General features: G+C 39.8%; 1 protein-coding gene across 3 annotated transcripts in view; it reads right to left on the bottom strand.

The window, feature by feature from the left end:
- casd1 (CAS1 domain containing 1) overlaps positions 1 to 18798 on the bottom strand; it is a 272242-nt gene extending 253444 nt beyond the window's left edge. Inside the window, exons 1-17 of one of the 3 annotated variants that reach the window (XR_014602467.1) lie at positions 18633 to 18796; positions 15973 to 16069; positions 15532 to 15652; positions 15215 to 15259; positions 14945 to 15007; positions 12941 to 12985; positions 12712 to 12835; positions 11099 to 11313; positions 10119 to 10538; positions 9784 to 9873; positions 8197 to 8316; positions 7540 to 7696; positions 5171 to 5250; positions 4767 to 4868; positions 4394 to 4534; positions 3595 to 3672; positions 2470 to 2562 (exon numbers count right to left, since the gene is read on the bottom strand). Coding sequence is in view for 2 of the 3 variants with exons in the window: in XM_084080940.1 (XP_083937066.1) it covers positions 2470 to 2562; positions 3595 to 3672; positions 4394 to 4534; positions 4767 to 4868; positions 5171 to 5250; positions 7540 to 7696; positions 8197 to 8316; positions 9784 to 9873; positions 10119 to 10538; positions 11099 to 11313; positions 12712 to 12835; positions 12941 to 12985; positions 14945 to 15007; positions 15215 to 15259; positions 15532 to 15652; positions 15973 to 16069; positions 18633 to 18765 (2124 nt within the window). In the remaining variant the exon portion in view is untranslated. Of the gene's footprint in view, positions 1 to 2469; positions 2563 to 3594; positions 3673 to 4393; positions 4535 to 4766; positions 4869 to 5170; positions 5251 to 7539; positions 7697 to 8196; positions 8317 to 9783; positions 9874 to 10118; positions 10539 to 11098; positions 11314 to 12711; positions 12836 to 12940; positions 12986 to 14944; positions 15008 to 15214; positions 15260 to 15531; positions 15653 to 15972; positions 16070 to 18632 lie in introns of all 3 variants that reach the window. The other 2 variants (XM_084080940.1, XM_084080939.1) reach the window with 2 other exon arrangements.
- Positions 18799 to 27863: the final 9065 nt, after the last annotated feature.

Below are 27863 nucleotides of genomic sequence, written 5' to 3'. Positions count from 1 at the left end.
CTGGGATTTTTGAGCAATCTGCACGAAACATTTTACACATGAACTTTGGACCACTGCCTACAAAAATTTCCAACGGATTTTCCATAAGTGAAAAAATGCAGAAGTTAGGAGCCAATGACTGTTTTTCATATAATTCAAAATGGTGGGCGATCTAAAGGTCAGAGGTCAAAAGTCAGACCACGAAAGTTGTCGGGCATGAAGAGACGCATGTGTGTATCGAAGTTTCATGGTTGTAGGTCAAACAGGGCATGAGTTGTACCTGTTCAAAGTTGGCACTTTCAATTGAGTGCTATAGCGCCACCCTTTGACGAATGAGTGTGAGAATTATTTCTTGGTAGTTTTTCATGAGCATCTACCATATGGCCGAGTTTCGTAAAAAGCGTATGCACGGTTAAGCCAGAACTGGCAAAAACAAGTATTTTTCAAACTGCTCAAAATTGCGGAAAATCTAAGGGCGGAGCTTAATGGTCAAATCGATACGTGTGTTCCTCATGAGTCAAGGCACATGTGTAAGCAAGTTTCACGACTTTCGGCCAAACGAGGCATGACTTATGCCTGTTTAAAGTCTGCCTTTTCAAAAAATTGCTATAGCGCCCCCTTTTGGCCAATTGGAGTAAGATTGGTTTCAGTGATATTTGGAATGACCCTGTACATTTCTGCAAAGTTTCAAAGAAATGTGAGTCTGCATGTATGTTTTAGGCACAGATGAATAATTTTCATAAAACTGTAATAGTTAAAATCTATCTCCTCCTGGGATTTTTGAGCAATCTGCACGAAACGTTTCACACTTGAACTTTGGACCACTTTCTACAAAAAATTCCAACGGATTTTCCATAAGTGAAAAAATGCAGAAGTTAGGAGCCAATGACTGTTTTTCATATAATTCAAAATGGTGGGAGATCTAAAGGTCAGAGGTCAAAAGTCAGAGTGTGAAAGTTGTTCAGCATGAGGAGACGCATATGTGTATCCAAGTTTCATGGCTGTAGGTCAAACAGGGCATGAGTTGTACCTGGTCAAAGTTGGCATTTTTAATTGAGTGCTATAGCGCCACCTTTGGACGAAAGATTGTGAGAATTATTTTTTGATCGTTTTTCATGACCATCTACCATATGGCCGAGTTTCGTAAAAAGCGACAGCGCGGTTCAGCCAGAACTGCGAAAAGTGGCAGAAGAAGAAGAAGAAGAAGAAGTGACAGAATACTGCCAATAACAATACGTGTACAGAGCAGAACTCTGTCCCCGTAACTAGAAAGTACTGTTCCTGAAGAAACAGTGTGGGATCGCTAAGAATGTTGATAGTCACACTAGAAAGAACTGTTCCTGATTAATTCTGTCCTACCTATTTATATTACATATTGTGATCACATGAAGCTTGACCAATCCGAAAACGGGCGGAATAATAACTAGTGAAGATAACATTAGTGTGATCGCTAAAGCGATCCCACAACTATTGAAGATAACATTAGTGTGATCGCTAAAGCGATCCCACAATGATCGCTAAAGCGATCCCACAATTACATAACACATAATAGCCTGGCTCCAGACCCTAGACTCTGCCCACTCACTGAGGGGACTATAGCTTCAGCCAGATTGTCAGGCTATGGATAAACACATAAAGCATTCTATGATGACTTATAAGGTCACGTATTATAATATTTATTAATTGCTGGATAATTGCCATAGTTATAATACATTATAATAATGTTATATTATAATGACAGTTTTTTTTTTTTTTTGCAATTTATTGTTTTAATAATGACAGTTTTTTAATTGTGTGATTATAAGTCACTATTAGTGGTCATTGGGTGCTTAAGTAAAGTGATTACATTCTTGAAGGTGTAGGCAGAAACATTTTGTGTTGCTCTTGCAAAAATGTAATGCTAATTTATTTTACTTTACCTTAAGCACCTAACGGCCACTTATAGTGAGTTCCATATATTTATAACATTGGTGAATTGTTTTTGGCTTTCGATTGATTTGAGCTCAAATTGTCACCTTTGGATTACTAACAAATAGTAGTATCAATGCATCTTAATAATACTAAAATCAACAGAATAATTTACCTCACCATTACCTTCCTTTGAACTACACTCATTCAGTAAGGGAACATATAACATGCAAGTAACATCGTTGAATTATATGTTTAGAGACAATATGAAGGGCTATAAAATGATGTTCAGACAGCAAATACTGTATAGTGACATTCTAGAGTATTGCCCAGCAGGAGATTTGTGGTATACAAGGGACTGGAGAATGAATAGACAGGAAATTCAGGGTGTACTGGGATTAAGTAGCAGTGATTTAATGAGTGTGTGTGTGTGTGTGCGTGTGCGTGTGTGTGTTTATACTGAAGCATGCAATGTAATACGCACATTGTGCATCATCCGTCATACAAAATAACAAAGGGACTAGGGAAAGGGAAAGTTATCATGAGAGGATGATGATTCCTGTGCCACCAGCACCATCTTACCTCCAAGGAGATCTTTCCGAACCATGCAAAGAATGAGCTATATAAAGAGCGAGCGTAGCCGGGAATGTTCCTGATTAGAATGAAGGCCAAGATCTGTGCAGGAGAGAAAGCAAAAATGATTTCCACAGTCAGAACATGCAGTGAGACATACATTGGAATTTTCATGGAGGTCTGTAGAGTAAAAATCTTAATTCAGGCAAGCACACAACTGATGGATGCAACATCAGTCTTGCAAGAGATTGCAATTTTTTATAACTAGGCAATTTTAATATAGGATAGGACAAATGCTTTAGATAGCTTCGTAGACAGTATTTGTACTTTTGCAGATTATCAGGCTTTACAATATTGAATATTTTCACAGGAGGAAACAATGAACCAAAGAACAAGTTGTATTCTACATTTACCAGCAACATATATTGCAATATTACAGCTATAGCAGTAACACAGTGGTCTGAGAACTAAGTCAGTTTAGGATCAGATGATGAGTACAGGACCAGCACTTGATTGGTGTGTCCAATTATGAGCAATCAGAGGGGAAACAAACCCTGCCCTGTTGCCAAAAGCTCCTGGGTTATTGCACTACTTCAAACAACCGTTTCCCCCATGGTAACTTTAATCTAGATAATAATTATCTTCTGCCATGGAAGAGGGCAACTCCCTTGTTATTACAGGTGAATACAACCAAACTTATAATTAGGATAATGACAGCTTAAGATAAATACCAGGGAATTATAAACATTGAAAGTATAGGTATAGTATGAGATGATTCCACAATTGCACTGAGAAGCCAAAATGCTGTGACACACACACACACACACACACACACACACACACACACACACACACACACACACACACACACACACACACACACACACACACACACACACACACACACACACACACACACACACACACACACACACACACACACACACACACACACACACACACAAATGTAAATGTATAAACTGGTGGTAATAAGAGTAGCTTGAAAGAGACAGACAAGGGAAGACTGACAGATGGAACATACAGGTTTACTACAGACTAGAAAGACTAGAAAACTAGAAAGAGAGGACACTGTTTAGACAGAGAAACACAGACCTAAACACATTAAGAATGTACCTGGACCACAGAGATGTAGGGATGCATCTCGTTGCACTCTGTTTTGTTTTTACAGCTGCTGGCCCATACAGAGTAAGTCTACAAAGATGGGGCAAGCAGAGGTTAGGCAACAAGTCACCTTGCAAGTGTTTTAACAACGCAACACTCATTGTACAATCTCCTGAGCAAAAAAAATAGGCATCTTCTGGCTTGCCAAATCAGTACCATATTTTGAACAACTTCTCAAAACAAACCTTCAAGCTTTTCAAGAACTGGCCATTAAATGGCCAGACATTAAAACAAGCATTGCATATTGCCTTACAACAAATTATAAAACAAAGCAAACTATTTATTTTAATACATTTTATTAAAATAAATAGTTGGCTTTGTTTTATAATTTGTTAGGCAATATGCAATGCCTGTTTTAATGATTATTATGAATGGTCAGTGGCTATTATATGATCATATGATTGCAATGTAGGTAAATGTATTCATTTATTAGTCATCATGGCAAATTAATAAATACCAGGCCAGTGAAACAGAAACATGGACTTTCTTTTGCCTGTTATAAACTTAACTAATAAGACATTGCTAAACCAAATATATAACAAAAGTCTAAACCCCTGGTGGCTTAAGGGTTAGTTAGTGTGCAACCCATGGATTTCACAAAGTTGGAATCCAGCTCAAGGCCGATCACATGTCTCCTCCTATGTCTACTCTCTCCACTTAACTGTCCAATAAATAAGGCTCACCTTAGAATAATCTTTTCCAGAACCACACAGATTTGAATGCAAACATGGATATTTATGAAGCCTCTTACCATGAAGGACACAACAGACAGGAAGAGGAGCAGGTTAGAAATCTTAGCGGAGAACAGATTCTCTCCTTTGCCCTCCGACAACACCTGGCATTTCTGAAGCACCAGGTAGATGAAGGCAAATAGCATGCCATGGATTACTGCCTGCAACACAGCAGGATCACACCATCATTTCCAATCATAATGAGTATATACGCTTGAGGGCCTACCAATAATACATGCCTGGATTCTAGTCACACAGCAAAATGGAAAAAAAAGTGGAACCATTCTGCAATTATTCTAGGACTGTAGTTTCAATATTGTACTAAACTTGATACATTTTTCAATACATACAAATTTGAGTGCATCACTGCATAAGTGTCACATGGTCACTTACAAATCGGTCCAGCTTCCATCTGAACCACCACTCATGGATGCTTCCGTTAAGCTCAAAGAGCTTGGAGATAGGCCATGCAGAGAAGATGCTCTCGAAGAAACCCTGCAGACACAAGTCAAACATGAGTTAAAATGGCTTGATCAGTGTATCTACAATATTCAATATAATTGTATATATTGTGCTGTACAATTCCCACATGAAATAACTGTTAAATTCCCTCCCTGTTCCTATTGTACCAAAGATCATGCAGCTCCAATATACACCCCTATTATAGTAAATTATGTGAAAGGCTGTGCACACAAATATAGTTGCAGGGGAAATAAAAATACAATATCACTTTTATCATTATCAAGAAGCCCTATCAAGTGCCTGGGAGAACACATAATCTTAACAGCTTAGCTCACCTGGGAGTAGGCAAAAAAGCAGATGAACAGAAGCAGGCCTAGTAACTTGGCTAATACTCCAAAGTGCCACATGCCGCTACCTGTTCACAACACAGAGAGCAGCCATTAAGAGGATATCAGCAAACACAATTATAACACAGATCAAGTTTACGTTTACACTACATTACTGCTTCTGATAATAGGTTTTAATAATGCATTTTATTCATGACGAATGTCATTAATAGAAAACGTCAAAGTCCAACCAGTTTAAAATCAGATGAATTATGGATAAGAAAACAACTACAATAAGACTTGTAGAGAGCAGGTTGTAAGCATAGCTAAAACCATAGAGGCTAAATGTAATTTAGAATCCCAATTCCAGAAGGTTACCATAGTGGCAGTCATTTTACGCAAGTAATTCTATGATGAAAGAGTTATAAGTTAGAGTTATAATCCTCTTATTTTTTCCTAGCAATATAGCAGGACAGTTTTTATTGTTTTTTAGTGTTGATAATAGATGGAGGTGAACAAATCATGCTTCAAGACATGTTGTTTTACTTGCTTTTGCTTTACTGAAAATCGTGAACAGGCACATGTTAAGATGGCAACAAGTGGTGTTTATATATACACTGTATAGTGAGTGATTAAAGCATTCAAGGTGGCTAATTTGGGGTTAGCTAGATGTGCTGAATAGGCTACGTGCTAACTGTATGTGTGACTTCTTGTCCTCGGGTAGGCTGAGGAGAGACAATTTGTGGTTGTTTGGGATTAGGTTGTACCTACAGTATGTGTTTAGAACTGGCAGGAACTGTATTGCTCCCCATAAGTGGAAATTGTAAACCAGGGGTTGGCAAGTAAGTTTGGCCTTGGGCCAATTATTTTCTAAGCTATTGGATGGTGGGCCAGAACATAATCAATGGTTAACTCATTGGCTGCCAGCTTTTTGAATTTTTACCTACAGCTGGCTGCCAGACTTTTTCAATGAGAAAAAAAAAGCACTTAGGAGCCGAGATACATAATTTTTAAGTTTTCAGTTATAAGGAAGTGTCTGGGAGCAAAACTCTTCGGAAAATCATATCTCCTTGGTCTTTGGGTTTTTTTGAAAAATTTAAAAAAAAAAAAAAAAAAAAAAAAAAAAACTTTTATTTTGAAACATTTTTTTTTTTGAAAGAACGCAGATCTGCGTCAATGGCAGCCAACGGGCTTTTGCGCAAATGAACGCAGATCTGCGTCAATGGCAGCCAATGTGTTAATTTAAGAAACTGGAACATGCAACAAACCACCATATAGAGTATACAATAATAGCTATAATATTGCTATAAAAGTTAATAAATAAAGATGTGTGCGGTAAATACTGATAGAAAGGTGTGTGTAATCAAATGTTACAGGTGCAGAAATGCTTGCACCAAGGTCTCTTCTTAGAGTAGAGAGAAACAGTGTATTGTTTAAGGCATTTGAGACAGTTCTTTTTTTTTTAATATAAGAGAAGTTTTTCACCCAAAAATCGAAAGAGTACAATGTGTTACTTCTACCCAATTTCATCAATGCAAAGCCATTGCTGTCCATATCCTACCTATTTTGGACGGACAGTCAGGTCAGGTTTACTGTCAATACTGTGAATTATTTACAAAATTAGTCTATACCTGGGGATGTGCGTAGTGCCCAAACTATTTGCAGACTTTGGGTTATGCACTCTGTATGCGTAGTTTAACTTTTGTATTGGAGCTCTGCTCATTTGATCCTGCTGGCTGTGTCTGACAACCCAGTCATTTACGACCTGATGTTGAGTCGTTAACACAACCATGAGAAGTCCATGTTTACGTTGTTTCAGCAAAGCTAATTGAGCTAGTAACACAACATTAATTCGAACATTGTGCATGTCAATAAATGCTGCGTGCGAGCGCTATGGTTATGATATATAGATAGATATAGCTCATTGTCTGTAGAGGTGCAATATTGGTGAGTTATCAACATGAAATACAATCAGATAGGACTATTCTACCTCAAAGAGGCCTGTCTATGAAAGGAATTGCGATTTACCGGTTATGTATACCCGGTTGTGTGGAAGGTGTGCAACTGAACACACACGAACACCAAATCATTAAAAATGACCTATTTTACAGGCAGAGATGTTCTAGTGCCTATATAGCGAGCTCTTGAGAAACATAATGTGTTGGCATGTGTTTATCAGATTTTCATGTCCTCCTAATAGAACAGAAGGATTCACATTACACATCCTCATAGTTGTCCTTTAACATGGTGTCAGGCTGACAGCAATCCAAGGCAATTCAATCTTGAATTGATGCCTACAGTTTTATTCAAATGCATGTACTTTTATCACAAACTAGAGTCAATTATTCCATGACCTTCCATGTTATGGCAACACCTACTATTGGCTTTCTTCTGGAGGATCTGAGGCCACAGGGCCAGTGTGGCGTAGATGATGACAAACCAGAAGGTAACGAGAGGAACAAAGTAGTAGAACTGGTAGGGCCTGTCCATTACCACACACAACACCAGGACAAGGAAATTGAGACGGAACAGCACCTGTGAATTAATTCACACAGAGCAATATAAACAAAAGTGTGCACAGGTGCACACACACAGGCTCAAAAAGACCATCATACTGCAAGTTAAATCTAGGGTTGCCAACAGTCCCGTATTAGCCGGGACGCCCCGTATTTGAGCCAAAAGGGGCGTGTCCCGTACGGGACTTTGTTTGTCCCGGCCTGGCCTCAGGTTTGATTCTGGGATAAAATCCTACCGAAGCAGTTTTCCTGTATGTCCCCTACAAGTTGCAACACCATCCAATCAGCTTTCCTACTGTATGGCTCAATAAAGATATTAATGGCTCAATTGTGGCATTTTAATACAAAGGGGATTCAAATTGTCCTCATTTTATAAAAATAAATGATTACTTTCTAATCAACACCCAGATACGCTACAGGGGCAATAATTAAACAGCCTTATGGTACATCTCAGTTATGCCCTGAGGGATAAAAGGCAATTGTCATTCCCTGTACAAACACAGCCGACTCTGCACTCACCTGACAAACTCTGTAGAGGCCAAAGTCTCCTTTGAGCCAGAAAAACGAAAAGTGCCCATAGCCGGTCTGGAAGAGGTATGCTGCCACCAGCACCCGCACGTGCATGTACACTGGAATAAACTGAAAGTGGAAGATATACATACGTATATTGTGTGTACATAGAAATTTACATATCATCGCTGTCAGGCAGAAACCAGCTATCTCCATTTATTTCTTTTTATCAGTGCCCTTTACAAATAGTTGACAAATACTGAATTTGGGTAAAATGGTGATAATATAAGGACACATTCAAGTATCTGATAATGTATAGTGTTTTTTCATTTTCATTTCCTGAAAAGTTACTATTTTGGACATAGCTGGTTTCTGCCCGACAGTAGAGATGAACTGTATACACTATTATGCTTTATTCCAGATCAGTGTAGAGAGACAGGAAACCAAAGCCAGAGAAAGAGGAGAGACATGCGAGACAAGACAGGAATTTGAATCAAACCTGGGTCCTCACACTTTGATTTGGCTGTGAGCCGATAGCTGGAGGAACCAGAGTCGTTGGGCCAGAGTATCAGGTAACTATGCTCATGCCATTATAACTTAACAATCTAGAGATAATGCCATGGCACTGAGTCTGCTACTGATCTTACTATTGTAAATGTCCGTTTGTTGGTTGAAGGCCTGCTTGTATTGATCTAACATTGTCTTTTTTTCTCCTTTGAACTTGTGAGTTTTGTTCATTCTTTCGTTAGCCCGCCATGTAGTACTGTTCAGTAAAAGAAAGACTAGTATTTTCTTTGGGCGGCTTAAGGTTTTCATTTTTTTATTTTATGTTTACTTGTTTGTGCACTTGTATGTGCCATTTCCCAAGGCTGGTGAAACTGGGAGTTCAATTGCAGGGTGTGAGGAGAACTAGAGCGGTTCCAAAAAGGGTGTCAGGTGTGTAACCACTTATAAATGTGATTTGCAGTGATGTAATGGATTGACTGTGACCTGTCTACACTACAGACTTTTTGATGTGTGAGACAACTATGGGTTTTCCCTCAGTATGTATTACAGACTTATGGTATGGACTTATGCTCAGTGTTCCTGTACCTGGTTGTCAGTGCACCGTGCCCTACAGCAGCACTGGTCAAATGTTGTGTTTTTAGTTAAATCCATCTATTGCTCTTTAAACCAAACCATTATTAATAAAGCTTTTTAGTTACACTATTTTCCTCAAATCTGTTTCTTTCAAATGACAAACTGGTTTGCAAATCCTTTTCAGTTATTGCATTTGTTGAGCTCCCTTAAAGGGTGTCATAATCCAACACCAAAAGAAAAAGGTGCTAAATTTGGGGTGGCAGTGGCTCAAGACTAGGAGCGGCCATTCAGAAATCAGAAGGTCCCTGGTTCCAATCCTAGGCTCCTCCAGGCTAAGTGTTGCTAGTGCTAGTGTCCCTGAGCAAGCCACTTAACCCTAACTGTTTCCATATGCACTCACCCAGAGTAGCAGTGCTGGGTCAAAAGCAGAGAAGTCATTTCCCCTCATCCCCCCTTTATTTTCATTATCTATCCATCCTTCACATTGTGATGAACAAGGCCAGGACAAGTACTTACAGCGCTGGCTCCAGATATGTGATAGATGAGGATGACCAGCTGCATCCAACCCTTCCATTCATCTGTCTGCTCTCGGTTGAGTAACTTGGTCTGTGTGGTAGAAGGTTAAACTTGGTTAATTTAAAGTATATGTTCATTTTGTAATGAAGTCTATTTAGTGTCAGCAATCACTTACAACTTTAAATATCAATATCAATATTGGACTGGATTCAATTAGTTATATATTCAACTGAAATGAATGATGTCCAAGCAAGAATCTAAGAATGAAAGACCAAACTATTATTCCCCAACATCGAGGTGTAAAAAGCCACATGGGCAAGTACTCCATATCTCACCTCCTTGGTGTGCTCGCTAAAGAACACCCCCAAGACAACAATGTAAACGAGTGGGATGAAGAAGGTTGCGTGGGTGTAGAACTTCTGCTCTTTCATGAACACATCGGCTCTGTCACAAAGGTAGAAGTAAGCCATGATGATGCCCATCCGACACAGAGCCTGGAAGGGCGCCTTGGGCCCCAAGGCGGCAGTTGCCATTGTGGGCTTCTTCTCCTCCAGGCTCTCCACGTCGGTGGGAACGTGCCGGCGGTGGTGGTTGTGGCCCAGCACGTGAAGCACCAGGAAAACCAGAGTCGAGCCCAGGAAGATGCAAGCGGACAGCTTCTGGAGGAGGTTGGGCGGCGGCACTTTCTGGCAGCAAGAGCCATCAATGGGCCGTAGCAGCTTGTTGCACACAGAGTTCATGAGGACCATGGCTCCCTGGAAGGAGGACCACAGAACAACATGCTGACTGTTATAATCAGTAGCACATACAGGGAATTTCAGTTGGAGTCTTGCATGCCTGTACAGACACATTTGTGCTGAACGAAGCCAATAAACATGAAATAAATCAAACCTTAACTACTTCATCGGATAATTGCTTTCTGTTCTGACACATCAAAGGGTAGCTTGTTTCACAGTGAGCCATCCCCATTAGCTGTTGCCATGGATGGTGGCCAACCATAGGTGCAAACTAATACACACTCAAATCTAGTGGCCTACAGTTCCCACATCAATATGAATATATATATATATAAAAACATTCTGCCAGAATATGCCATTGACAATTGTCAGACTTTAAAGATTTTACAGGAGGTTATCTTAGAAATACACTGCTTCATTTAGTGAAGAGAAACAGGCAACAGAGTGTAGATAGGATGCTGTGCAAGTCCTCAACTCAGATTCAAACCAGTAACATTGTAATTATGCAGTCAAAGCATCAACGAGCGGAGCCAACTGGGCGCCCGGCCATTTCATATTAAATCGTGGCATTGGCTCACCACGTTCCTGGTGCTCTCAGGCAGGTGCAAGCCGTCGGCTGACTGGCTGATGGTTTCCATGGCAGCCTGGCGGGATGCGGCCAGCAGTTTGACACGGGCCCTCGCGTTCTGTTTGCTGCTATTGAGCACGTCTGCTGCCACCTCATTGTATAGTTGCAACTGCTGGTTTGTTATCATTCTCCGGCTCTCACTCAGCACTGCCTCATAAACTGGGTCTAGGGGGATGGGGGAGTGTTAACACAGAAAATGCGGAAATAAAATGTTGTAGGTTGGTTGTTTTGAAGGAGATGAAGATGACAGTAGGAACTGTGTCTGATAACCATGCCCCAATGCTGCTTTCCTCCTATCATTGACAATTGATGTTAACTCATTCAGTGCCAAACTTATTTATTCATGTTAATGGAATTTTGGTTCTGAGTGCCACAGCCAAAATTCATTGTAAAAAAAAAGTGCTTAGGAAGCGAGATACAGCCTTTTTAAGTTATAGGTTAAACAAGGAGTGGATGGAGCAGCAAATCTTCAAATCATCATATCTTGGGTTCTGAACATGTTTTTCCCAAAAAAAAAAAAAAAAAAAAAAAAAACTTTTATTTTGAAAAAAAATTTTTTTTTGAAATTTTTTTTATGACGGATTTGACGGATCGTGGCGCTCTGGGCGTCAGGCCACGTGACGGATTTGACGGATTGTGGCACTCAATGAGTTAATATGGTTGAGCATATACTGTAACCTGCTTTATTTTGCAGGTGCTCCCACTCTCTTTTCATCCAATTTTTTATACTTTTTTTATATTGTAAAAGGTTTATGGTTTTAGGTTATTGTAATGCACCTACAGTAAAGCTACATTCCATAGAGAGTCTGAGAGCTTTAGTGCTAATTAAATTGATTCATATTATTGTAGAAGCAAAAAAAAGCTTTTTCCTGAATTTAGAGTACATCCAAACTATTGTTTTACAAGAAATGTCTTAGATGAAGTTTTGAGGCATCCAAATAGAAATAAAAAAAACACAGCAGAGAGTTATGGTTGCATGATCAAACTGTGGAGAGTCAATACAGATTATGCTAAATTAAAATAAACTGTGGAGAGTCAGCCACATATTACAGTGTCAAGCTAGGTGGCCTAGATCTGAAATTCCTAAACTGTTACAACTAATGTAAACTCTCTCTCTGTCCATAATCTCAAACCTGTTATCTGTAGCCGTTAGCAGATGGTCATGGTAAAAACTGAATAAGCCCAGCCATGAATGAGCCAGCTGCGGTGTCTAGCAAGTATACCTTTCCTATGTCATCAGTTGGATAAAGACAATGTACGTTTTCCAAGAGTATGTGTCATATAAACCTCGGCAATGATTGATTATATTAATTTTTGAGTGTCACTTAGGTCCTCTCCACAAGCTGATCATGTTGTTTTGACCCTTTTTAGGGAGGGGGGGGGGGGTATATGTGTGTGTGTGTGTGTGTGTGTGTGTGTGTGTGTGTGTGTGTGTGTGTGTGTGTGTGTGTGTGTGTGTGTGTGTGTGTGTGTGCATATATATATAAACGATTTTTAAAAAACACAATAATAATCATTATTAGGTTCCTTTAAGCGCAGTATTATTATTCAAGCAAGGCTCACCTTGTAGAACCCAGTAAACTTCTCCATCCTCAGCCAGCCTCTCTAGAGGAACCGACATGGACGTCAGGTTAACTTTATACTGCTGCAGGGTCTCGCTGCTGCCGCTGTGCAACTTGATGGACCACTGTGGGAAGGAAATGGGATTAATCAACTTTGCTTTGCAACCATTTCAGTGTGTAATTTTCGTATTTCACAGAACATGTAGAGAAGTGCTCCTGAAACAGCTTACTGTTGCAGCTCCGAGGACAACTACATCTGGTTTCGCTGACAGCTCCTGCAACATCACAATGAGGAAAGCATATCCATTTAACAGCTGCAAAGAAAATGGTAGCTACAAGGTGGAAACCTCCTCATACACTAACATTTCGCCAATGGGTTTTAACGTTTTTGGATATTGTTTATTTAGAACTGTCAACGGCGAGGTTACATGGAGCAAGTGAGAGGAACATTGATATGTGGTCTAATGTTGCAGATAAGCTTAAAGATTTGGTTTAAGTGTTGTACACAGTGTTTTGACCTTGCACAGGTATAGGCATGGTGTTTGGCCCTTACATTTCGAGAAATTGTTGGTCCGGGGAGGGGTGGGTGGGTTTATTTTTATTATTATTATTATTTTGTTTTAAGTTGTTTGTATCTTGTTTTTGTTGAAAAATTTATTCATATGAATATAATTGTATTGTCGATTTGATAATGAAAACAATTGATAACAAAAAAAAAGTAAAGCATATCCATATCAGGTTGGGTTACCATGTACATTTGTAGGCACTATGAAATAAGCCACTATGGTCACATTAAGCCAGTGTGCATACACAAGCTTACATACACTATTTCAAAAGTATTATCTCAATTTACACCATTATATATTATGTAGGAAACTTAATGCAGGGAAGTAAAATGGCCTCAGGCAATCATTTTCATTCTTGTATGATGAATAGTTCAGATAGGTGACATGTCCACAGAGAACCCCTTTTGAGTTGGCAGCTCCAGTCTGCCATGAATTTCTATGGTAAAGCGCTGACCATCACGCTTCAGCGCCCCCAACGGCCAGCGTTTTGGTGCAGCGCCCTGGGCGCTTCAAGCTGGCAACAGTTCCAACTTTTGGAGAGGAGCGCTGCTATTTTGATCCTCCTGGCTGTGTCTTGACAACCCGGGAATTTACGATCCGACATTGAATCGTTACCACACAACCATGTTGTTTCAACTAAGCTATTTGTGCTTGCACAAGGAGGGTTTAAAAATCCATCAAGGTAGAATGAGAAGTTTGCTGTTCAGCGGCAACGACGACACAACGCACAGAAGTCACTTCTGGTCAGACGAAGGAGGAGCCAGGCCCGGAGGCAACCCACAGTGCCTAGAGTCTCCTAGTGTCGCCAACACCTGCTGCTAACATCTCACCAGCCATCCTAAGCCCCCAAGAGACAGTGGGGGCAGTAGCATGCCACTTGGACACAGGCCGGGGTCTGATCAGCCTCAGTCGGGTCACCTGGAGGGTGCCTGTTGAAAGACCCGAAACTCCAGGTAACAACACTGGTGATGTGTCCATGAGCACAGGAATAAACGCTGCATGGGAGCACAATGGACATAATATCCACGGCGTTCCTCAGCTGAAAGGGCGTTCTCAGTGGACACGGTGCCTAATGCATGACAATGTGTTAATCAATAATTGACCCTCTTGACCTTTCGGCATTAAATTGCACCATATCTTATGTGATGGCCCCAGAGGCCTTGGTCCTGGGTATTGTGTGTACTGTGTGTCTTGCTGGTCCTTTCCTATGTGGAGCTGAGGTGACATGAGAGAGCACCCAGCCATTGTTCCCAGGCTACATAAGCCCGCCTGCCCCAACACCAGTCCAGTGTGTCGGTCTGTGCTGCCCTCACCACGTTTAGATTGTTGTTTGCATTGCAGACTTTTATTTTCAACATTCACCTCACATTAGGGAGGAGAATGTTTTTGCAACCTAAAAGCTGATTGTAACACTTAAATAGTAAGTTAGAGATCTTGTATATTAAGTTTCATGGGCTATCTGCTGTGATCTGATGATGATAGTGTAGTGTATTGAGTCATTGCAGACAGTGACATAATAGCGCACACACAGACACACACACACAATTATGAACAGTGACAAACATACACATCAGCTTCATTAGTCATTAGGCAGAAAGAGTGACGTACATAAACACAAACAGTCTCTTTATAATAGCTTTGCAATTGCTTCACAACTCGACTAATTACCTGTGTCCATGACACCAAGCGATCCTTCATTGAGTTATTTGCCTCTGGGTACCACAGGAAATCCTAAGCAATCAGGAAGAAGCGGTTTCATTACAACACGTTTTGCAACACGTTTTATGTACAAAACATCTGCAAAACCCAAATGCTCATGAAAAATAAGGATTAAGAAACAAATGCATTTACCATGTATTTATGTATTATATAAGTGAGCTTATATATTAGAAAATCCCTAATAGCAAGAGATGACAATAACAAAAAACATTATCTCACCACATTGACTGAGGAGCTGTCATCTTCAAAGGGAATGTTTTCATGCTGCAAGCCAACACATCAAAAAGAAATACGGAAGTGAAAGTCAGTCAGCAACGGCCAGACAGAATGTATTTTCCTCCCTACATCCGATTGAACGATTGAACCAGTCTACTGGTCCAACCTAGAGCAGACATGTTGTGTAATTAATACTAGCATTTCCTTCTCTACTTTCTGTTTCTCTTTTCAGTTAGCACAATATTTTCACAACTTGTTTGACATGAAGTTGTTTTTATTACACTAATATCAAAGCTTTGCATGCCGTCCCCCTACCATACCTTGCTTCCTTCCTCTCTTTGCTCCGGGTCAATAATTTTGATGAAGGAGTAGAATAGCTGCCTGATTCGGGAGTCACCGAGAAAGGCCACCCTCTTTTCAGCGAGGCAGGTCTTGGCTTCACTGTGTAGAGAGGAAAAAAATGTATGCCAAGAATCTAATAGCTCATCATCCTAACAACAACTGCAGATGACAAACATTCATGCACTGGGTTAGTTCTTCATATTCTATAATTAAACTTATATCGCCTGTCCAACAGTGATGATATCATGTGCTCTGTACTGGCTATTTGGCTAATGAACAACCCCCTGCCTAGTGCCTACACCCAACAATCGCACTCTCACTGTCCTGTATCAATCACACACATACTGTACATCTATGTGTCTTTGTCTCGCACACATAAACAAGCCAACGATTAATATTAACAATGATGTGTGACTCACGTGCTTTTGTATTTGTGCATCATGCAGCCATGAGGCTGCCATACATTCTCCCCCAAGTAGCGGCCACTGGACAGCAGCCATTCACATGTGTCTCCGCCTGAAGGAAATGAACAAAGAATATGCCATTCAGGCCAAACAAATAAAAGGCCTCATTGCGCTCTTTCCTCCTGGCTGGACCACGATACAATCTCTCAGCACCACTGCCTTAAACATGTAATGTTGTTAGTAGGAATACGCACAGAAGCACCCGGGAGCAAGTGGACTAAGAAAGTGGAGGAGCCAAACAGAGTTCCTGTTACTACACGTGTTTTTTTTTACCGAATGGGTTCCCAGATTGGTAGTTCCATGGCTTTTGGTTCAGCATTGTGTTCATTCACTGGTGATGAACTCTAGATTAATCACAATGTTGAGGCAAACTGAGTCAGAGACACTTTATATTTCTAGGATATAAGATTATCACGTGAGCTCATGGGATAAGTAGATTAAGTACATCAAGGACAAGTAGTTCTCTGTAAAAAGCAGGGGTCAGTAACTAGTTATACACAAAGACAAGAGGGGAGCTTGTGTCACAGAGAGCCAAGCTGTAAATACCAGGCCTAGACTAGCTACATGACATCATTGAGCTGGTGTCTTAATTTTATAATACTCATTTTGTCAGAAGAACATAGAAATCATAAGGCCAAACAGCTTCTTACGGTCTGGTACATGTGATAAAGACACAAGACCTAACCTAACAGTGAATATAAGGAATTCTTCCACAGCAAAAAGCATTGCTCAACTCAAGCAGCAGCATATAACACAATATAAAGCCATAAGCCATCAACATTTCAGCTCAAGCAAAACATCTTCTTCTGCCATTCATTTGCATCATAAAGAAAAGGCCCGGTGGTAATGAAATGAATCAATGGATCCATGCAAACAACCCCAGATCAGATGATGGATTGGCAGGCTGAAGAGAAGGGGGTAGGCTTAAGCCTGGTTTATACTTAGTTGCATGCTGGTGTTGCATGCAGTTAATAGCAGATACACACAACACGTCACATTTGTGTCGCATTGTGAGCTTGTAGATCTGCTATTCACTGAGCCAACAGCAGCATGCAAGTAAGTATAAATGAGGCTTTAGCTATCCATTCTATAGTGTGTCATCGCAAGCCAGACGCGTGCAGGTCTTTTTATCAATAGTCTATATGAAAAGCACCCTCAGGGGGCAATGGATGGATGCCTCAAAAAAACAAAAGCGTTGTACCATCGACATTAAGCAGGTCTGGTGTGATGTACCCACGCAAGTTAGGCTCTGGAGCTTCACAACTTGGTAAACAGCTAATCATTCACTTTTCCAAATATAAATACAGTGTGTTGCAGGCAGTGACTGTGTGCTGCTGACTGACTGACGGGGAGAATGTAAACACAAATGCAACGCTGATGGCTAAAGTTATCGTTCTAGCGTGCTACTCTAACGTTAGTTAATGGAGTGAAGAAGACATTACATTACTAGTGTAGATAGATAGATAGATAGATAGATAGATACTTTATTGATCCTCGAAGGATATTTCAGATATCATATCACATAGCTCATACAGGCATACATTAAGGTTAGTTAAAAAACACAAAAAGAGGGGGACACAGGTTAAAACTGAGATAAGACAAATATAGAACGAATACGCATAAAACGCATTAAAAGGCTGGGAATAATAATAAACAGTCTTTGTTATTGCACATAGACCCATAAATAACTCAAACTATTAGTCCAGATCAAGAGCCTATTGCTGTTGGTACAAAAGTGTTCTTAAACCGTTCATTCTTAAACTAGCGTTTACATTTTGTCTACTAGCATATAAACCCTTATAGGCAACAAGGGCTTACATAATAATGTAATGTTACACGCCTTTCTCTATCTCTATTGTACTAACGTTATTATTACGTTAAGGCTTAATTGATAATTATACTCCGTCGCTCTTTCAGTCAAGTGTCGCCCGAGTGTGAAAATTATGTCTTTATTTACGTATTTATCTACACTCAAAATTAAGTGTCGACAACGAAAAAACACGCATTACTGGACGACATAAAAAGGTCTCGTAACTAAAAGTATACAAATTAAACATTAAAAACCCCAAACAAAATCCGCTAGCTAGCAGTGTTGCCAGGTCTTGAGAGAGAAACAAGCAACCGGGTTTATGAAAACTAGCATGAACACTTTGATCAGATATTTGAAAATAGCAGATCTACAAGCTCGCGACGCGTTGTTAGCTTATAGATCTGCTATTTTCCAAGAAAAAATATAGGAAAATGAATGCTTCTTTGAAAGATTTTAAATACACACATCTAGCATGGGGGTAGCCATGGTTGATGATGGTTCACATGACAGTCATGTTTCAAGGCTAGCATGGGCCCCTGTCACAAAATATTTTCAGATCTGTGGCCAAAGCCATGTTAATTTGGGCGGTCCTTGACATGAAAATGTTTGAGAACCACTGATTTAAACATTACTTTAGTAAAGTAGCCCAGCAACTGAACAGAAAAAAAAGCCCAGAGTCGCTTATAACAACCGGACATGGCAACACCGTCCGCTAGCTAGTTCACGTTAGCTATACCTGTGTGTGTTTATTATTATCAGCATAACCGTCACATTAAGCGGACCCCCACGGACCCCCCACACTCACCCCCATAGTACCGCGACGCCGTGTGGAACACGAGGAGCAGGACGACGGCGGCTAGGGAGATCAACTTGGCATTCTTGATGGTGAAATAGTGGTTTATTTCCCGTTTGCCTAGGCTGTAGGCCAGGACCGCCATGTTTGCTGCTCCATGACAACAAGCAGACAGACTAGAGGCGGACGGGATGCGGTCTGCAGCCTGACTGCTAGGGAGGAGCCGTGCACGCGCTCGAGAGGCGCGTCCACGCCCCCCGCCATCTGCGGCCAATAGGCTCTATGCACAGCAGCCATATTATCACTTCCTTCACAGGTGTTACCAATGATACTAATGAAGGCTCTGTTCCATTCTGGTCAAACAGAGTCAGGGTGCTGATATTGTGGGTCTACAGTTGGGGTCCAGGGACCCTCATGGGCTTCCAAATGGCCACTTACAGGTGTGTAACTCTGAGTGTACAAATGGAACCAAATGGACCCAACGGTCCATTTGGTTCCATTCCATTTGTACACTCTCAGAGTTATAGTACGGCGGGAAATTGCCGTTTTCAATACACGATAGTGCACTTGGTGATACAAGCGAGAAATTTGGCACAGATGTACTTCATATGACCCTAATTGATAATCAACCTCTGGCCACACAAAAATCCTAAGATTTCAAGATGGCCACCACCAGTTTTCAAAATGGCTGCAACTGGGCCAACCTTTTGGACTATATCACTTTGCTGGGGCTGTAAATCTTTGATTTCCCCCTTATTTTGATATAGGAGAATATGTTCTGAAGGTATTTCTACCAAGTAAGATAAAAACAATAATATTAGGTTCCAATATGGCGGCACATTTTCCAATATGGCGGCCGATAAATTGCATAAATGTACATTCACATGAGCTTGTAGCACATGTATCCTACTATCCTACTATCCTACTATAATCCTACTATAATTCTAGTAGCCTCTGTAGTGGTGAGTAGGTGCGTAGGTGAGTACGTGAAGATACCCGGTTCTCCTCACTGGCTGGACCAATTGCTCTGATTTTGCACACAGCCATTGACCATTACCATCTGAACACAACTGTGAAGCCCGTTTTTCAATTTCATCAAATCTCAGCTTCTTATTAGCGTTTTTGTGTCAAACACTGTCGCCATGGTTACGGGGCTGCCCAGCTACGGGACGAACTGCCTCCCGGGTTGCCAGATCATGTGCGCATATCGACCGGGTATGGTCTAGTAGTTTGTATTAATTACCATACACAGTGTAACTGCCAGAATACTACTTCTAATTAAATAAAGTGACTCAACAAATGGGCATGGATAATGGGCATAATTAATTATATTAAATAAAGAACAAAAATAAGAAATAAAATGAATACTCTGGCAGTTACACTCCCACCAAATCTTACATTTTATAGATTTCTTTACCTTAAACGCTTTAAGTCAAATATTTGACATTTCCTTTTGAAAATCAAGAACACTCTGCTTCAAGCAGTAAACCTTTTCTCTTTCAAATTAATCTGTACAATAAACAAACCTTTGTGCAACCTTTAAATCATGTGTACAATACAAATACATTTTATAAAGAACCTTATACACTTCTTCTGCCTTAAGCAGTGAAACAGGTTTCTGTTTACCAAGAGAATCTTAAGTGCAAACAAAAAACAGTTAACCTTAAATGCAAAGACAAAATAAACAAAATAACCTTGCCAACTTATGTGGCTTCACCTTTGTGTCTCAACACTTTGACACCTTATATATATATATATATATATATATATATTTATAAATATATATATATATATTTATATATATATATATATATATATATAAATATATATATAAATATATATATATATATATATATAAAAAAAAAATATATATATATATATATATATATATATATATATATATATATATGGCGTGTGTAAATAGAAAATAAGTATTTTTTGGCTGAACTACTCCTTTAAAGTACCAAATAATTTTAGTGGAGTAAAAAGTACAATATTTGCCTTTGAGATTTAGTGGAGTAGAAGTAAAAGTACTGAAAACTGGAAATACTCTGGTAAAGTAAAAATACATACAAATTTTACTTAAGTACAGTACTTGAGTAAATGTACTTATGTTGCTCCACTGGAAATAGGGCAGGCTACTGTATGGACTACTGTATATGGCAGTAGAGTAGTCCATATATACTATGGACTACTGTCCATAGTATATATGTATATGACTATATACTGTACAATGTTGCAAACGTATTGTTCTCCACACAGCACAGTGGTGGTGGTAGCTCTGGCTTGGTTCACTTAAGGCCACAATCTGACAGCCCACCTAAATTATCTCCCTCTTGGGGTTGCTGTTGGCTTCAGCAGCTTCTTAACCTGTAAGTTATTCGTCTAGCTATAGGCTCTCCCCTTCTGGACTTTGGTCTTTGGATTATGCACTTACTGTATGTGCTTATAGCCTACACTGTCAAAAACAATTGACACATTTTGCTCAATGTAAAATAAATATGATTGATTGACATAACCAGGGGTCATCATCATGCCATCTTGTGATGGACATTTTCATCAGTATTTTATTTTTTACCACGGACATGCAAAATAAGTGGTCAATATTTTTTTTTATACCAGAAACACATAACACACTAAATAATGGACTCCTAATGTGCCATAGTGTCTATTCCACGGTACAACATTTTTAAAAACGATAATATTTCTGCATTAACCACTGAGCCACTCAAACATACAATAAAGCACCCACATCCACTCACTAACAAACAGGTGCTGGGCTGAGGTCAGAATCCATAACGAAGAATAAAGTCTGCACACTGGGTCATGCTCCAAAGCTTAAAACAATATGTTGGTTCCTTTTGGGAACCCAAATACTTTTTTAAGCTTTGGAGCTTGACCCACTGAGCCACTCAACCACAAAAAAATCGAATGATTTTGAAAAAAATACGATCTACAAGCTCACAACACATCACAACATGGTGTGAGCTTGTAGGTAAGCTATTTTCTTTTCCTTTTTTGCCTATAATGGCATGCTCATGTGGTTAGTTATTCTGACGAAAACCTGGAGACTGGGAAGTAATCCACTGTATACTGGCACGTGGCAGTCCTGACTCAGGACTCCTGAGGCAGGCATTAAATGTGGCATGGTCCAAGTCTATTCTGTTTGGGATTTCAATAATTGAGTCTTATCAGTACAGACAGTGCTTCCATCGCAAAAGGGCCACTTAGCTGCAAAGGTGATTGGGTGTGTATTACAGCCTACATCATATGGCTATTATAGAGATTGCTGGTTTTCAAAGAACAGCGTTACTTGAGGACAGGAGGATATCAGGTTCTACCAGCTTAAATAGTAAATAAGGTAGCTTAAATAGTTTGATTTGATTTTTTAGTAAATGTTATGATTAAAAGAAAAACACACGTTACATGCTTCTCACAGAAACGTCAAGGATAAGAACACAACAAATTCAGCTACTTATTTCCATTGTGGTCCTTGTGTAACTCTCAGGATTCAAATCTGGGTCACCCAAGTGGAAAGCCAACATCTTATCCACTAGCACTAGCCTAAAGGGGAATTCCCTCTTGGCTGGGGGAGATGTTAGGCTTTTGGTCACCAGGCAGAGGCTCTGAGCCACTACTGCTACACTCATCCCCATTTTGACTTCCCGCACCGGGAAACCTGATCCGGGTCACGGCACCAATGTAAGTTGTAACCAATATCTTTTGGCTCACTCCCAGCCAGTGGTGGATTGGGCATCCGACATACAGGGCAAATGCCCGGTGGGCCGACCAATAATGGTCCGGACAGTTATTATTTATTTTGATTAATTAATTAATTAATGTCACTGCCTCCATCTTAGGATATTTACGACAACATGGCTGTTCCCACCCTGATGTTGCCACACTACTGCCATCCATAATCCCACACTGTCTGCCTTTATTTTTGTCACAGTCATACACAATTAGCAGTCAATGATATTACCAGAGAAACACATAGACCTAACCCTAAATAATATATAGTTGCCCTGACTACCCTGATCATAATAGTCCGCTGAGAAACTGATTAAACAGGAACTTCTGGACAAAACACCTTCTTGATCCGTTGCAGTTTGCATATGCACTATTTAACCCCGCCTGTTTGTGGATGAGCTCTGTAAACTATTTTGGTGTTGACTCTGTTCATCTACTGCTTCACCCCATGGGTGTGTTCTGTAATTACTCATAACTCATTTATATTCTGTGTACAGATGACTGTCGGGGCCAGTTTGATAAACGATATATCCTGAAAATTGACAATTGACGGCCATGATGATGAATCATTCACGGCCTGGTTAAAATTAAGAGAGAGAGAGAGGGGAGAGAGAGAGGGGAGAGAGAGGGAGAGGGAGAGGGAGAGGGAGAGAGAGAGAGAGAGAGAGAGAGAGAGAGAGAGAGAGAGAGAGAGAGAGAGAGAGAGAGACAGAACTACACTGATGGGCAGCTAGCTCACACATTGTAGAGGAAGGTTTGCCATGTGAAGGAGGTGATGTAGTAAGCACAACAGTTTGCATCCCTCCTGGCCAACAACAGGCATATGGATATCAACAAAATGGATCAGAATGGTTGCTTAGCTATATCTGAAGAACGTTAAACAGCAAACCCTGCATGGTGTGTGGTGTGTTGCAACAACTAGTTATCTAAAGTATGGCAAACAATAATAATACTAATAATAATAATCATATACTATTCTAATCTAATCGATTGATTACTTGCTTCTATTAACCACTTATGCCCTATTTTATACTTTAGTCATATGATTATGTCATGCACAAGTCACACAGTGTCGCATTGTGTCCTTGTAGATCTGCTATTTTGCAGTTAATGAACAATTCTACCAATAATGATATCCCCAAAACCAGGACACCAGGGTTAAAGTGGTTAAAGTGTCACCATGCATGTTTTGTGGTGTCCAGGCAGCCCATATGGGCTTAGAGGACATTGATCAAACTAAATAGCAATATGTTGGCAATCTAGGCATCACATATTGTTTCAGTCACAATGTTATTGTTTACAGCCCTTTCAACATGTTCACAAGGTCATTCATAGTTGTCATTGAAAACACTGAATTACTTTGGTGTTGCAATAAAACAACTTATTTGCATACACACAGTACACAAATTACAGCCTTCACTGACTATGTACAAGTTAAGCATTTCCTGTTATGCCATCCTCATATAGATCTATAACAGATACATTATCAGATTATTATAGCCTACCCTTGTTTTCTATACTAGCCAAAGTTCTGATTGCATGCATGCAGACACATTTTTGCATGTAATCATGATCATAATTCACACATTCATAATGGTCTTCTATTTCTCATGTCCAGGCTTGTAATAGGTCCAATACATCATCTCCAGTGGAGATGATCTCCCCAGAGTTGCCAGTGCCATGATATGCTTTAGCCTTAGCCATTGGAAACAATGTCTTAAGCAAGATATAGATTATCCCACACCAGAGGCAGCAGCAATATATTCCATACAAACACAGTTCAGACTGATTAACCATAGACTATGGTTAATCAGTGTGTTTTATGGAATAAATTGGTCCATAGTACTGTAGGAACACAAACATATTTGGCATGTTTGTTTTAAATATCAAAATAGATACTAATGTATCTATTTTTATATTTATTTTACAGAAAGTACAGCATTATATTCTGTCCCCCATTCCCCAGTGCACACTCTGGCTAATTTAGCAATTTAGTAAAATGATTTGCTTTGCTATGATATTCTTATAAAAGAGAACTCATGCATTAAGAATACATGTACATGCAATATCTCATCTAATTTGTTTTTATAAATATGTTATGTTTGATAACCATTTAAATATTTTTTGCCCTAAATACCACTTATTCACCTACCTACTAGAACAAACATGCCAAATACATTTCTGTTACTACAGTACTATGGTTAATAAGTCTGAAGTTTTATGGAAGAAATTGCTGCTCCAAATATTTACTTGTAGGTTTAATAGACCTCTTCAAATGTTCTGCGAGATATGTTTGTCAGGAAGAAGACACAATCTTTATTAACCTTCTGTTGACCCAGTGAACAGGGAACAGCTGTAGTACACGACCATTCTTTCTCCGCTATCCTCCTCCTGAGACAGCAGCACAGTGCCCTATATTACTTATATTGGTCTACCTACACCCAAATGATGAATACATTCATCTAGTATCCTTATTTCCACTAATTTGTTCAAATACACAAATTATCTAATTAAATGGGCACAATACAAAAATGGCCTCGGCTTCCGTCAAGAAGTTGTCATAATTGATATACAGAAATATTGTTTTTATATTGGGATATTTACTGCTTCAGAAGTGGCCAGATATACAGAAATAATAATATTTATAAAAATAAGAACTAGCAATAAGATTGAACAGAAATGACCATGTGTTTGCCTTGAGTCGTTACATTATGCATACTATATGCTAACTAACTACCATAAACATACCAAATGGTTACACTGTAAATATCCTTACACCTGAATGAGATTGAATCTTCATTCTTTTACCAGGAAACCACAAGTCGGATGACCTCCACTCATTATTTCTGCTAGGTTATTCAAATATGCAAATTGTATCACTATTGTGCTAACTATGCACGATTCAAAAATGTCGTAGAAATGGTAGAAATGGAGTAGAAATGGATTCTACATCCAAAAAGTTTGGAACACCCGTCTATCAGGTTGTTATAGCTTTTGCCCTGCCTTTATAGGATGATGTATTTGCACTGTAGCCATACTGGTGACAGTAGATTTATAGTGTTGTCTGTTGACAGCCCACAGATATAACCAGCCACATTACCTATAGCCTATGCTCGACTCAGTTCCTTTAATATACACCCCCCCCCCCCCCCCCCCCCCCCACAGCAAAATATTGCCCCCCCCTCCTGACAGAGGCAAAAATCGCCTATGCGGAGACCTGTGCTCCAAAGAGCACTTTTTCTAGTTTTACATGAATTTGCAGTGAGTGGACCTGTTTTTTCTGCAAATTCATGTCAAACTAGAAAAAGTGCTCCACAGGTCTACGCCAGGCCAGGTAGGTTATTGTGGCTTCCTGGTGGCGCTATAATAGGCCAATGTGAAAAGGCTGCCATTACTTGTTAGGCCATTCACGGCAATCGGACACTGCCTTCATGATTTGAGGCATTTTGTTCCAGATATGTGTTTTGCTAAATTAGACCTGCTGGTGGCGCTATCATTTTTAACTAAAATCTTTGCTTCTGGAGGTCCCTAGAACAACACATTTTACAAATGTTTGCTTAAAAAAATATATATTCAAAGATTTGCATGCACACATTTTCATGATTTTTCAAATATAGCAGATCTACAAGCTCATAGTGCGGCACTCGTTGCTGCGCTATGAGCTTGTATATCTGCTATTTTTGAATTGCCAAAGAAATCTAAAATGACACAGATACTTTCTCGGTCTAAATGGGTTAACAGTTTCCTCCTCTGTCTCTTTCCTGTAGTCTTCACAGACATGAACCGTTCAGGACATGAACCATTTGTGGTCAGAGAAAGACATATGCAACTGAACTAGGCCCTTGCAAGAGTGTAGATTGCCAAAAAGGGTGACAAAAAGGATGATTAAAAATAGTTACATCAAGGTCCTCTGCCAGCTGCAAAGAAAACTCAAGACAGTCTATGTGACTTCTGAGACACCGAGTACGTGACAAACTGAACATAAACTCACATGCAGTAATAATACACCCGCTGTTTGGGCCAACAGTTACAGGACACAAGGTTCTTAACTCCTCCTCCTCAGGTCTCATCCCCATCTTCAAACCAGTCCAGTGACTCTGAGTATGAATTTCTGAACTCCTTTTCAGGACTTTGTACAAACATTTATTTATTTCACTGATAGTTATACTTCATATTTAATTCATACACATTATACGATCACACTGTGAATGTTGTATTCAATGCCCCCTTAAGCTGCTGACTTTCCTGTTATGGGGCAGGAGTTGTCTTGAGAATCACCCCACCAACCACATTTTGTGTTGTTGTTGAAAAAGGCGTGGGATACTATGAAATCCATGACAGGAATGTCAGCCCCAACCAAACCTATTGTGACAGACAATGAACTTGGCTTTGCCAATGACCTAAATACTTTCTATGCCAGATTCGAATCATTGGGCGATTCCTCTAAGTGCACTGAAATACTTAAGGCTGTAACACCTGCCCCCTCAGACAGAATTATCATCACTGAAGAGGATGTCAGGAAAGTGTTTCGGTGTACTAACACAAGGAAAGCTAATGGGCCGGACGAGTGCAGTGCTTTTCTCCTCAAAAACGTTGCATCCGAGTTGGCTCCTGTGTGGCAACCAATATTTCAAACCTCTGTAGACACACATATAATTCCTCTGTGTTGGAAAACCTCATACATAAAACCATTACCCAAAATCCAATGTCCAAAAGAACATAAGGATTATAGACCCATAGCTCTTACTTCAGTGACCATGAAATCACTGGAAAGAATACTGTTGCAACATCTTGTGAGTATAACTAAAGACAAATTTGACCCCTGTCAGTTTGCTTATAAGAAAGGTTGCGGTACAGAGGATGCGGTTGTCACACTGGTCCACTTCATTACAAAACACCTAGATAAGTCTAATAAGAATCATGCAAGGGTGCTGTTCTTAGACTTCTCTTCAGCCTTCAATACAATACAGTCTGATATTCTGGTGTCAAAGATGGTACAGTTGGAACTGAATCCATACTTAATTCACTGGTATGCTTCCTTCCTTACTAACAGAGTACAGAGGGTGAAAGTGAACAAAACCCTCTCCTCAGCATTAACCACTAATGTTGGTGCTCCCCAGGGTTGTGTAAGCTCAGCTGTATTGTTCACCCTTTATACTGACAGCTGTAGTACTGAGAAATGTCTGTCTGAATGTCGCACTGACAAGCCAGACCAATACATTCTAAAGTACTCTGATGATACAGTTTTGATTTCTCTTTTGGATAGTTCCAGTGATCCTGGACTGCACCAACACAGAGTAAATAAGGTGGTGGAATGGAGTGATAACAACGCTCTTATCATTAACACAAAAAAGACAGAAGAGATTGTTTTTGGTGCCCCACTAGAGATACACAGATCCCCTATTACTATTCATAGTGAACAGATCAACCAGGTATGTTCGTATACATACCTAGGAGTAGTAATAGACCACCTTTTGTCATGGAAAGACCAGA

Source organism: Gymnoscopelus microlampas (assembly GCF_963454915.1).
Source record: "Gymnoscopelus microlampas genome assembly, chromosome: 15".
NCBI lineage: Eukaryota > Metazoa > Chordata > Actinopteri > Myctophiformes > Myctophidae > Gymnoscopelus > Gymnoscopelus microlampas.
The sequence above is the reverse complement of the archived record's forward strand: the minus strand, read 5'-3'. Positions and strand labels throughout refer to the sequence as shown.